Raw genomic sequence first — 12,742 nt, forward strand, 5'->3', positions numbered from 1 at the left:
TTCGATTGCTAAATCTGGGGTAACTTTTTCAATTGAGATTCACGTTTAGTGCAATTTTCATTTGGGATTGATAAATTTTTAGCTAAATGTATATCACTCGAGATTGGTATGAGATAAACCCATTAAGTTTTTTTTTTGGATAACTTTTTTTTTTCAAAATTTACTGAGTATATAACACTTTCATTTCTAAACAAATGTTAAATATTATTTAAATCAAAGCATTTTCTATTGTAAGTGTTATCATCATCTTTTCAAAAATTTATGGATTTTATGGAAAAAATTGCTTGTCTTTTGATATAATCCATTCACCGAGCTAGTATTTTATGATGTCTGCGTGGCTTGTGAATGCTGAACATAAATAGACTAGCATTGAACGAAACTATTAATAATCTTATAGAACACTGATCTGATAAATAGGGAATATGTTATAGAATTTCCTATTTTAATGCTTCCAATGTATTTTTTACTTGTCTGTCGATATGTGGTCGAGGATTGTCGCCGTACCATAAAATCAGTTTATGTTGCTTGTTGGCTGAAGTCTGATATTTTTCGTTCTATGCTTGGTTCAAATCGTAATATAATCTTTTGAGTATTCCAACAGCTATTTTCCGTTCTCCACGCATAATTTGTACAACTTGTTGTTGTTGCGAATAATATCCCATTACTTCCTATAAATTCTTATTATTTGATAAGAGTGTTAAAAAAATAATCCAAGATTTCATTGCTTAGCTTCTCTCCAGCGACATTTTAAATTTAATAAAATTTTGTACTCACATTGAGTCGTGAATTTTTCGTGATGCACACTAATTTCGGCAGAATAACGTCGAATGTATAGAATCTTTAATAAAAAGTCAATAGATCTTCGAAAATAAATTTATAATCTCTAAAACTTTTCTGATTTTTTTTTTGTAACAAAGTATGTACATTATCTATTTGAGACTTCGTGTATTTCATTGTGCCAATGTCCAGCACTGGCAAGTAGGAGGAAGATTGTCTTGGGACACCCTTGGGTTAGTGATGACTTGGCAGGCAACCTCAAGCTAAATGAGCTGCTTGCATTAATAAGAGATGTAGTTATGCGAATGGAAGCCACTGCAGCTTTAATTCAATAACGACATTCGAGAATAGAAGGACGAAAAAAGACCCAAGTAGTTTCGTGGTGTACTTCGGCTAATCCTTCACTTCAGTGGGGCCACTTGTTGGACGATGCGCTGTCACAACGACCCACCATAAGTAATGTATTTCATGTTAAGAATATTTTGCTGAAAAGCATATTTGAAAAGGTTTTATTCATTTTATGCGTTTTCTCGAATTTTTCTTGATATTCTCTAATTCCCTCAAATTAAGGTTGGATGTTATCAAACTACAATTTTTTTTAACTCTATATAGTCTATTCGGTTTCAACACCTACATTCTAGATTCTTAAAAAAAAATTATCCTTTAGGGCATTAAGTTTAAATTACTGTTAATAATAAATTTTTATGATCTGTTATATATTAAAATGGTCAAAAAAGACTTTTATAAAGTAAAATATACAAAAGACTATATTTTGGAATGGCAGCTGTCAGCTTGTCGTCTAATACGGGAAAAAATTAAGATTTTGGATATTGCTTGGGTTGATGTTTTATCTTAAGAGACTATATGTTATTTTTTAGAAGACAGTTTTTATCGATGAAAATACTTTATTTTTTTATATAATTTGTAGTCATCCACATCATAAATTCTCAAAGATATGGATGCCTTTAAATTTATTAAGATAAGCACTTTCCTTGAAAATTTAATAGTATACAGAAAGAATAACATTGCTAAGTTCAAGTTATTTGGTACTATTGATTTATTTCATATATCACCAGTTCTCCAATAGACGATCAGATAGGTACTCCACTAGTCGTTATGGATTATTTAATTCTTTTTACTTTTTTAAATTTGTGTAACTAAAAAACTAATTGTGTTTTTATTATGAAATTAGAATAAACTATGTCCCTATACTAATGATATATTAATTTCAATACATTTCTTGGATTTGCAATAGCATCTATATAAGTTTTTTAATTTAGATATAATTTTTTTAATAGAGTGATTTCTAACAGTACTGAATTGCAACAACAAACATTTTTATTTATTTTTAATTAATCTAATTTTTGGCTGTTTCGAGTATTGCCAAATACCCCTCATCAGTGGTCTTGAAATTATTTCTTGAATTTCAATTATTTGTTGTAACTGACGTTAAAATTATATTTAATATAGAATAATTTCTTTAATCAAAACTAGCTTCTAAAAGTTCCTTTTCCGAAAATTTTATGTGAGGGAATAAATATTTTGAACGTCCATAACAAAGTAGTTTCTAACTTTTCAATCGTATTCCAAACTTTGGAAGTGACTATGCTATAATATTGAATAAATTCTTTTGAACTTAGAAAAGTAGAAACTTATTACGAGCCAATTTGTTATTTTATTTGAAATTTATTTAAATTTCCTCTACAAACTGCTGCAATACTAATCGGAATATAAAGTTCCACAATATTCAAAAATTTCAACTATTTTCCGGATTACAAATAAGCTCTCCAAAAAATGCTCAATAGTATTTGACTACGAAAACAAGGACTGAAAGATAAAAATCGAGCAGCAAAGTAAAAACTAATTCAACAATGTCCACACTCCAGTAGATTGGTGCTCAACTGATTCAAATATTATTCTATTTTTTTAAGTACAATTTAAGGATAAAAGGATTTCGACATTTAGTCGAGTGTGTGTTAAGCAAATTGAGGCAATTAGCACAACGAGAGCATTTTAGGTTTTAATTGTTTTTATTGCATTTTTGAAACCGAATTCAATGTAAAAAAAAAAAAATAAAAAATGGATTAAATACTGAAATAATATCCTTTTAAGAGCAGTGATATTAACAGTGCTAAGTGTCGTTTTAACGTCTCAACAAAATGGAGCTGTAAGGATAAGCGGAGTATGCAGCGGCGGTGTAGGCATCGGTGTAGGGTGAACCAGCAATGTATGGAGAAGCATAGGATGTATAGTAAGGTGAGCTGTATGCGGTGGTGTAGGCAGCTGTATAAGGCAGTGCTGCAGCGGAAGTGACAAGTGGTGCTGAGTAGGCCAGTGGTGCTACAAGTCCTGGTTTAGCTGCAACCATTGCGATGATACCAAAGAAACACAAAGCAAACTAAAAGTTTTGGAAAATAAATAAAATTCAAATGATATTTTTATTTTATGAAATATTTTGTGTTGCCAACTTACGTATTTGAACATTTTAATTAATTTTTATTTAGGCTTAAGACTTTTGACTTGTTTTGCTTTGGCAGTTGCAAATGTTACTGTGTAATTACCAATCAGTGTCTGTCATTTTTATATAATTTTGCTTGCTTTACTTAAATTATTTTCCTACTTCATTTATTATAGTTTTTTTTTATTTTTTTTTTGTATATATATTCTGGTTTATTACTGTTTAGATTTTTTTCTCTATTTATTGGTCTTACAAATGGGCACGTTATGTGGTCATTACTCGTATCTGCTTAAATTTTTTGTGAGTTTGTGTGTCTTCTATGCCCATGACACGTCGTTGTTACTTTAACGTTTTCATAACATCACCGGCATACTAATTTCCTCATGACTTTGGGTTATACACTCATATTTTCTTGCTTCTTCATAAGTCAATTCTATATGTTTTGGTTGATTTGCCATTTTTTTTTTCTGAATTGGACATTTATGTATAGTTTTTGATTATTCTCATTTCGGAAATGAATTATTCTTGTATTTATTTGTTTATGCCTTAGACATGCAACATTCATTATTATCATGCGGAACTCTATCTTATTGTAACTATCATAAATATCGGAAGTGAGCAATAATATTTTGATCAAACAATAGGTCATTTTGAATTGGGTTTGCTTTCCATAGGCATTGAAAGTAAGAGTTGCCAAAAATTGATATTTTCAGTTTCATGATGCTTGACAATAAATAAAAAATTTTTTATAAAAAGTTTTTGTGAAATTCCAATTAATAATGTTATTTGTTAAGATATTAAAACATTTAACAGAGAAAAAAATTGACTTCATCATTGTTGTTATAATAGTAAGAACAAGAATTAAAATCATTATTCATAAATAATTTTTTGAGAATGCCTGCAAGTACCAGGCATCGAACTCGGCTCCTGCCAAATTTGAAGCTCAGAGTCAGCGCACCTTAACCAACTGATCCAAAGTTCGAGTTCGATTCCTGGTACTTACAGTCTCAAAAGTTTATTTACGAATAATAAAATACTAGAATTATTTCCAAAACCACTGATGATGGGTATTTGGCAATACTCGAAACACCTGTATGATCAGCCAAAAATTCAATTAATTAATATAATATAAAATAAATTTTTGTTGTTGTAGTTCACTACTATTCGAAAAGCCACTTTATTTTTTATCTATAAATATAAAAAATAAAATATTACCAAAATGTCTAAAAATATTTTGAATATTCTTCAAGTTTCAATTATTAATGTTATTTGTTAAGATATCAACATTTTTAATGTGGAAGAAAATTTACTTAATTATTGTTGTTATAATAACATGAACACAGATCATAGTCAAAATATTTTGGACAGTGTTTAAATCATCTTCCAACCTTGGTTCTTTTATATAACATTTTAACATATATATATGTAACATTTTAACACATATTTATGTAACATTTTTACATATAATTTATTTATTTTAATTGCTTAATTTCCAACTTCGTACTTTCTAAATTCTTTATATGAAAGTCAAAAATATGAATAAATTTTTTAGTAGTAAAAATGACCACTTTTCAAGATAATCCCCTTTAACATCAACGCACTTATTCTAACAATCCTCATATTTATGAATTCCATTTCTTTAGTTGTGTTCTTGAAAGTCTACAAAACATACTTTGACTGGAGCCTTATATTACAAAATTTTGTGAACAAAAACATATTCAGATTAAGAAAACACCAGAGACCGGTTTTCTTTTTTCACTACAGTGCACTATCTCATATTTAATAATTATTATTTTCGAGGTCCAACAAAGGAGGGGCTAATTCTAGAAGTTGAGATTGAGATAGTTCTTACAAGGTTTTGTACTTTAATTAATTGAATTTACCAATGATGTATATAATTTTGTGATGGGAAATTATTTATTTTTTCTGTGAACTGGATTTTTTAGTGCACATTTTGCTTCTAATTTTTTCAACAGATCTTAATAAAAATCTGTTTAATATTTTGCTAGACAAATATTTCAAATTTTAGTAATTTCCCTTATGGGAAATTTGTTCTTAAGGGTTGTATTCGAAATTTTTCGCCTTAAATCATGTGATTTATTTCTAATGAGCTCATTTATATGAAAGCTGTTTGTATAGTAAATTATCCTCATTAATGACTATAATGAGCAAAACTGCCTAAATGAGACAATTGGAAACATAGTATTAGTTTTTAAATTAATGTAGCAGTTTTTTTGATTTCTCTAGTATAACCATATTTTTCATAATAAAGATATATCCCCGTATATTTTTGTATTACAAAAACCGTTAAAACTGTTAAGAACTGAAAAAAACTTATACAATAATAAGCTTAAGGGTTCTCTAAGTTTGAATATATTTCAATGTATGTAAGTATAAATTTCAGGACTTTAGAAAATATTGCACATTTTGTGTTTACATTGTGATGCTTGGTAATTTCAAAACCCATAAATAACACCATGGTATAATAATAACTTATGACTAATTTTGTTAGGAAATTGCTGCCATCAACGATATATAACATATGACTAAAAGTTCAATATATTTTACATTTTCAATTATCTATTAGTTTTATAACTCCCTACCCTTTGTGGGTGCATTTTAATAATTGAAGAAGTTAATTTAGTTTAGTGAAATCAAATGACATTTTTGTTTTTAAAATGAAATACCAGATGTATGAATTCCTAACTCAATATCCTTTTCAAACACAACAAATGCAAAAAAAAATATCTTTTAGACTCGCAGACTTTGCCTTATCGGCCATAGCAATGCCAACATAAATCAGCAACTGTGGCAGCCAATCAAGGATGCAACATTTACAATTCATAATGAAATTAAATGACCCAAAGCAAAATTGTTTTATGGCATGTTTCATTTGAAAATAGAAAACGTAAAATTAAAAATCAAAAGCACGATTGCCAACTACTGACAGCAAACGAAATACGTACAGTACGAGGGGTGCACAAAAAGTACTGAAGTACTGCCTAAAAAATGGAAAATCTAAACAAAACCTTAACAAACCCACAAACATCGAATGTTCTTCAATCACAGAGAGGTTTCACGAATGCGAAATCGAAGTAGCGCCAACCGCACAGAAGGATGGATGCTGTTTTAAAATAAACAAAAAAAGAAAAAAAAATCAATTCATTACTGATATGCTTATATGTATGAGCATTCTCCCTTAATGGAATGCCTAAGTGAGAGCTAAACAAATCCATAAAAGTGCTAGAATTGAAAAAGAAACGAAGGAAGGAACGATGTGGAGCACATATAGTTTCAAACACAGAATTCGAAATTGAACCGAATTTTGCATTAAACTTGAGATTGAAAGAAAGAAAAAATTGCATTACGGAGTACCGTAGAATAAAATAGTCTCAGCTGTGTTGCTGGACATAGCATTGGAGGTGCTTATAAGGATTTAGCAAAACATGACAAAAGTTTGCGTTACTAGCAAACGAACGAAATCTCAAAAAGAACTTTTTGTTTTGGTTTTTTTTTCTGAACAGAAAATCCTTTCAGTTGTTTCTAGTGATTTTAGTAGCTTTAACTTTACTCGCCAATGTTTCCGAGAGTTGCATGTTGCACTTTGAATTTTAATTGCAGCCAATAGCATTTTACTGTGATTTTATGCATTTCCTCAACATTCGTTGCTGCTTGTACCAAGTCCCAATCCCAGTTGTGCTCTTCCTGCTGCCGTCCGTAATTCGCAGTTCGATTATTGACTTAAGTGCATTTCACATTTAACACGGCACATACGACTGTAAGCAGCAAAATTTTAGCAAAGTGCAGCACATTTGTGTGGGCGTTGCACTTAATCAACGCATTCATTCTTAAAATTTGCTGATATTTGTTGAAGTCTGTGGGAATTCGTTGAAGCACTTTTCCACTCTTCCGGTGCACTTGATTTGCTTCAGCATCGGTATCGGCATCGGCATCGGCATCAGCCTCTGCTTGGTTTGGCTTGGCTTGGCTTGGCGTGGCATTGGCATGGTTTAGGTCACTTCTGCCGTTGTCTTAGCCATTAATTATGCTCTTTGCTAGTAAAGCAACATAAGTTGTGCTAATTCGGCAAAATGTACCAGATTTGTGGCTAATTGTGGCTTAAGTGCATAAAGAAATTTTCTCAGTTGATGCTTATTTATTCTTATTTTTATATGTGACCGGAATCTTAAGCATTTAATTTAGTTAAGTATGCCAAATGTGGATTCGTAACAAAAGGAATTTCAAATTATATTCCTCGGTTTTGTTAAGTATATTTAATATTAAGTGCACATAACAAGATAATTTTCTGTAAATATCAGATGAAATGCTTCTGATGAATACAAATAATTTGTTTTACAAATTAAGTATAGAATGGAAAATCTTAAGCGCTTTAAATAATTAATTAGTTTATTAAGGAATTAAATGCTTTATGTTCTATAACAAGAAATCTATTTTTGGATAGAATAGATAACCGCAATGGAGAGAAATGGATGTTAAATTTTGATTATTTTATTATATGTATGTATAAATAACGCTACTATCACTAATAAAACTAAAACTAAAATAAATCCAACTGTCGTTTTTCGGAGATATATCTCGAAAGTATGAGGTATATCGATTGTATGAGGTATCCTCTCCAACTTACAATTGACAGCTTAAAATAAGTATGTTCACTACAGACAAATTTTGGTGATTTTAAATACGTATCTGGAGTGTAAATTCACAACAATGGATTAAAAACATAATTTTTAATGAAGATAATACGTAGGCTGGTCATATAGCTATTTCAGATATAATCAAATACAAGTAAAATCTTTGGAACAATAATTTATTTAATTGTCTGTACATATATAATAAAGAGAATTCTGGGACTACCCATACAGCTATTTCTCTTACTGTCATATATTCATTAACAGTATGGTGTTTAGAAACATCTATTGGTTTAATTCAGCAGATCCCAACCCTTTTTAACTAAGGAACACTGTGATATTTTTGGTTTTTATAGGCACCACAAAGTTTAAAAATAATAAACTGTGCGGAAACTTTAATATGCTTTCTACATCTCTGGTATAATGTATAATGAATTGTATAAGTGCATAGGTATATATATACGCTTTAAAATAGATATGTAATTACTTGAAAATTGTTTATGCTTATTTTTTAATAAATGAGGTCTCAATGAACAACTACTAGCTATGTATCCATAACTGAAAATTTAATTCATGAACCATTTTCATTTATATCGCGGACCACCGGTTGGGAACTACTGTTTTAATTATTCCTATATAATAAAGAAAACCATACAGCTATTTCAGTTACTAACAAATATCCATTATCAATATGGTACATATATCCATTTCGAAACATATGTTAGTTTGATGTCCGTTTATAATATTTAGTTTACAAGTATTAGGACTTAAAACCTGTCAAATTAATATTTCATCACGTCAACAGAGATTACGTGTTGGTTATGTTGTAAAAATAACGGCATTAACAAATCAGGAAATAAATATGGTGTTATATTCTTTCATGAATATATACAACTTGATGTTGTTTTATCTATTATTGTTATTTTCATTCACTATTGTCTACAGTTTATTGTTCCATTTTATACATAAAGTATATTCCAACATTTTCTCTCACATTAAAAAAAATTTATTAAAATTTATTATGTATAGAACTTAGCATTATTAGGCACAGCTGTACTTTCCTTCTTACTATTGTTATTAAATTAGAAACTTAAGTAGTTATACTGATACTACTTGAACTGATAATATAAATATAATATTATATATAAAAAATATAACATAACATATAAAAAATCTATTCCAAAATGCATATTGATTCATCCAGCTCCTTGTAAATCATATAGCGATATGAAAATGGAAATTTGATCAATCAAATTTTTTAAACGTATCTTACGCATCTGAGGGATCAAAAGAATAGGCTTCTACCATATGCCTACAAAACTAATTGGTATTTGATGTCATTAATTTCAGAAAACGTCACTACTAATTCTAAAACTAATTCACTAATAATACTACTACTACTACTACTACTGCTACTTCTTTATCATCGCTATCTTCACTGCTGTAACAATTAGTTCAGAGTTTATGATGTGATGTCATAACTGATCACATACTGGTTTATCTGAACCGAATTCGTTAGTTGGTTAAATGATTGCACTGGCTGATCGGCAGATTCTCTTTCCCCTAATTATCAATTATTCTTCGTGTTCGAAGCAGTCTTATCAAGAATCCTCAGTCTTATCAAGAACGTGTGTAGGTAAGGCAAAAAGATTTACTTTAGCTTATGTCATTTATGTCAAAAACGCATATTCTTAAAAATTTGTATTTTCTATTATCCATATGAGATTGTCTTTTCTTCGTCCAAGCTTCTCCAATTTTTACAAAAACTCTACTTTCAAGTCCAATTTGATGTACTAGAAAATATATTTTTTTGGTAGAATTTTCGCAGTTTTTTTAGTGTAAGTATGATTTTGAAGTTAGTCAAAGTTCTTAAAAAAGTAAACCCCTAAACACTTTCATCATCCTTTCCACAATTGTGACAGTAGCGATTAGAAAACAGTTCCAATCTTCTACCATGAATCTCTTAACGACTGTGACTAGCGAGCAAATATACTGGAAAGGGGGCGGGCTAATAGATAATTATATTTTTTTATTTTGTTATTATGTATCATATTATATCGAGACGGACCTATTCCTTTATCTACTCCCTTGAATACAACACTGTTAATTTTGTCAGTTAATCCAGAGGTTATTTTGTCAGAGGTTATGTACTCATAGCCAAGCGACTGATTTTCTCTAAGCTGCCAATAGTTTCAGAAAATAAAATAATATTAAAGATTAGTTTTTCCTTTTGTTTTTATTAATTTTTAAATTGTTCAATTAATTTTTGTTTGCATGTCCATTATCGTAGCCTTTAGTGTTTCACAAAATTAAATCCTTTTAAGTTTTCTTCCAGTCAACTTAACGCAACAAGTATGAAGCACTGTAAGGATATGCACTATAAGCGGCAGCATAGGGTGAAGCAGCTACATAGTTGGAGTAATAGGGTGAAGCGTAGGCGGCGGTGTAAGCAGCAGTGTATGGTGCAGCAGCGACATAAGGAGCAGAGTATGCCAATGGTGCAACCACAGCTGGTTTAGCAGCTGCAATGGCGAAGATGGCCAAGAAACACAAAGCGAACTGTGAAAAATAAGTTTATTAAAATTTAATTGTTACGCTGAGAACCGAGCAGGTCCTGCCAAGTGATTTAAGGCTCCTCAGTTGGTACTTACGAATTTGAACATTTTGTTGTTTTGGTTTTGGAAGTTTGGTTGTTACTTAAGCAGAAGTCAAGAAACTGTTGATTTTTTGATTGAGCTCAGACGAGTATATATACCAAAATTGTAATTTCGAACAAATTAATTTAATACAATTATGTGACATTATTTCTGATATTAAAGGTAATATGTGACAAAAAGTTAAAGAGGGGACATTATTTTTTCTTTGTACATTTATTTGGCAACGTGCTTAGTTTTTAATTGTTGCGGAAGATATGAGTTAGAAATATAAAAACATATAATTTTTTTTTATTTTTGGCAAGCCAAGTTTATTATTTTATATTATTTTCCTAAAGGTTTAACCTTTCTGTCATAGCCATGCACAGCACAGCACATCGCATAGCCAAGGCGTAAGGTGCATTGTGCCAGATACAATTATGAGCAAATAAATCGATTTTGTCACCTTGTCGTGTCAATTCTATCGTTTATTTATTTAAAGTTAAATGTTTGCACTAAAAATTCTACAACGAAAACAAAAACATATGCCAAATTGTTTAAAGTAAAATAGATAAAATAATGTAGTTTTTTTGTAGTTTTTGTTTTGTTTTTATATATTGTATATTGTATATTTCTTAAGCCCAGTAAACTTGTGCCAACAATTGGCATTATTGGCCCATAAGCCGCCTGACTTACATTCGAAAGGGCGACACTAACCCAACTAATTTCGTATGCAAAGTATGATTTTGTTTTTGACAACCATTTAATATATACTGGGTATAAACAACATCATTGTTGTTGTTGTTGTGTTTTTGATCGTTGTTGTTGTAAAACAAATTTACACCAGAGACTTCATAGTAGGCACCTCACCGGTTGGTGTTAGTAACAAAATTTGACATTTGATGTGATTAAATTAATTACTTTGTCATTTGTTAAAGGTAATTTGGGTATTAGACCCTGTGAAATAGTTGGCATAAAATTCTAAATCTAATCCTTTTATTCTTCAACTAAGAGGATGAATATGCCAACTCATACTAATACCAGTAGAACATAGTTATGGATTGAAGTGACATCCTTTGCTCTGCTTCTCTTCACAGAGATAAGAGTATCCTTCGTGGCTGTGTGCTTTAATTTGTTGGGCAATTTCTGCTGGCAGCACTTAAAAGTTCCAGTTCAATTTGTGTTTAATTACTTCACTCAACTTAATTAGCATAAATAAATTAAAATATTTAACTTAACAAATTAACAAAAAATATTTCAAAAGCAATAAAAACCAATTTTAAATTTAATCCCTGAAAAAAGCACGAAAAATAAATGACCAAAAATATATGAAAAAAAATAAATCAATAAGAGATTGAAAAAAAAAAAACAAGTACCCAAGAATGTGCCATGCATTTATAAATTAAACAATCTCATTTAAATGAAATGTTTTTGGTTAAAATTTGAAAATATTTTAATTTTAATTTCGATTTTAATGCTTTGATATGTGTATTTGACCTCAGCGAAGCCACGACGTGGTAAACCATAACTAAATAGAATTTAATTTATAAAACCTCATATAGAAACGGTTTTGAGTATTTTTATTATCGAAACCTCCGCAAAAATTTTGTATATAAGCGTTGTCATTTATTGGAAATGTTATCAGTTCAATTAAACGAACCAAACCACAACTAAAAAAAACCAACCAAATCAATTAAAATGTTCAAATTCGTAAGTACCGCTTTGAGCAGTCTTAAACCACTTGGCAGGACCTGCTCGGTTCTCAGCATAACAATTAAATTTTAATAAACTTATTTTTCACAGTTCGCTTTGTGTTTCTTGGCCATCTTCGCCATTGCAGCTGCTAAACCAGCTGTGGTTGCACCATTGGCATACTCTGCTCCTTATGTCGCTGCTGCACCATACACTGCTGCTTACACCGCCGCCTACGCTTCACCCTATTACTCTAACTACGTAGCTACTTCTCCCTATGCTGCCGCTTATAGTGCATATCCTTACAGTGCTTCATACTTGTTGCGTTAAGTTGACTGGAAGATAGTTTAACAGGATTCCGTTTTTACAAAAGGCTAACGAAAAGGATAATTGACAAACAAAACTGAGAAAAAATTCAATTAAATAAAAATGAAAGAAATGAAAAAGAATTTAATAGCTTTTTATTTTTATTAATGTAGTACCAGATATATATCTGAGAGGGGAGAAAGTTTAGATAACTGAAGTTCACTTCA

The 12,742-nt window shown here is 30.2% G+C and overlaps 3 protein-coding genes across 3 annotated transcripts; 1 reads left to right on the top strand and 2 right to left on the bottom strand.

Moving 5' to 3' along the window:
- Positions 1 to 2,920: 2,920 nt before the first annotated feature.
- Positions 2,921 to 3,261, bottom strand: LOC119678703. The gene is made up of 2 exons (XM_038090694.1): positions 3,250 to 3,261; positions 2,921 to 3,175 (listed from the first exon to the last, which is right to left on the bottom strand). Exons 1-2 carry the CDS (start codon positions 3,259 to 3,261, stop codon positions 2,921 to 2,923), a joined length of 267 nt encoding a protein of 88 aa, XP_037946622.1.
- A 6,963-nt stretch (positions 3,262 to 10,224) lies between these two features.
- On the bottom strand, positions 10,225 to 10,592 carry LOC119678710 (cuticle protein 5.1-like). Its single transcript, XM_038090707.1, has 2 exons — positions 10,536 to 10,592; positions 10,225 to 10,443 (listed from the first exon to the last, which is right to left on the bottom strand). Exons 1-2 carry the CDS (start codon positions 10,545 to 10,547, stop codon positions 10,225 to 10,227), a joined length of 231 nt encoding a protein of 76 aa, XP_037946635.1. The 5' UTR covers positions 10,548 to 10,592.
- A 1,623-nt stretch (positions 10,593 to 12,215) lies between these two features.
- LOC119678718 (cuticle protein 38-like) lies at positions 12,216 to 12,539 on the top strand. Its single transcript, XM_038090719.1, has 2 exons — positions 12,216 to 12,227; positions 12,321 to 12,539. The coding sequence occupies exons 1-2, from the start codon at positions 12,216 to 12,218 to the stop codon at positions 12,537 to 12,539; spliced, it is 231 nt and encodes a 76-aa protein (XP_037946647.1).
- The last annotated feature ends 203 nt before the right edge of the window (positions 12,540 to 12,742 follow it).

Source organism: Teleopsis dalmanni, chromosome 1 (assembly GCF_002237135.1).
Source record: "Teleopsis dalmanni isolate 2A chromosome 1, ASM223713v2, whole genome shotgun sequence".
Lineage (NCBI taxonomy): Eukaryota > Metazoa > Arthropoda > Insecta > Diptera > Diopsidae > Teleopsis > Teleopsis dalmanni.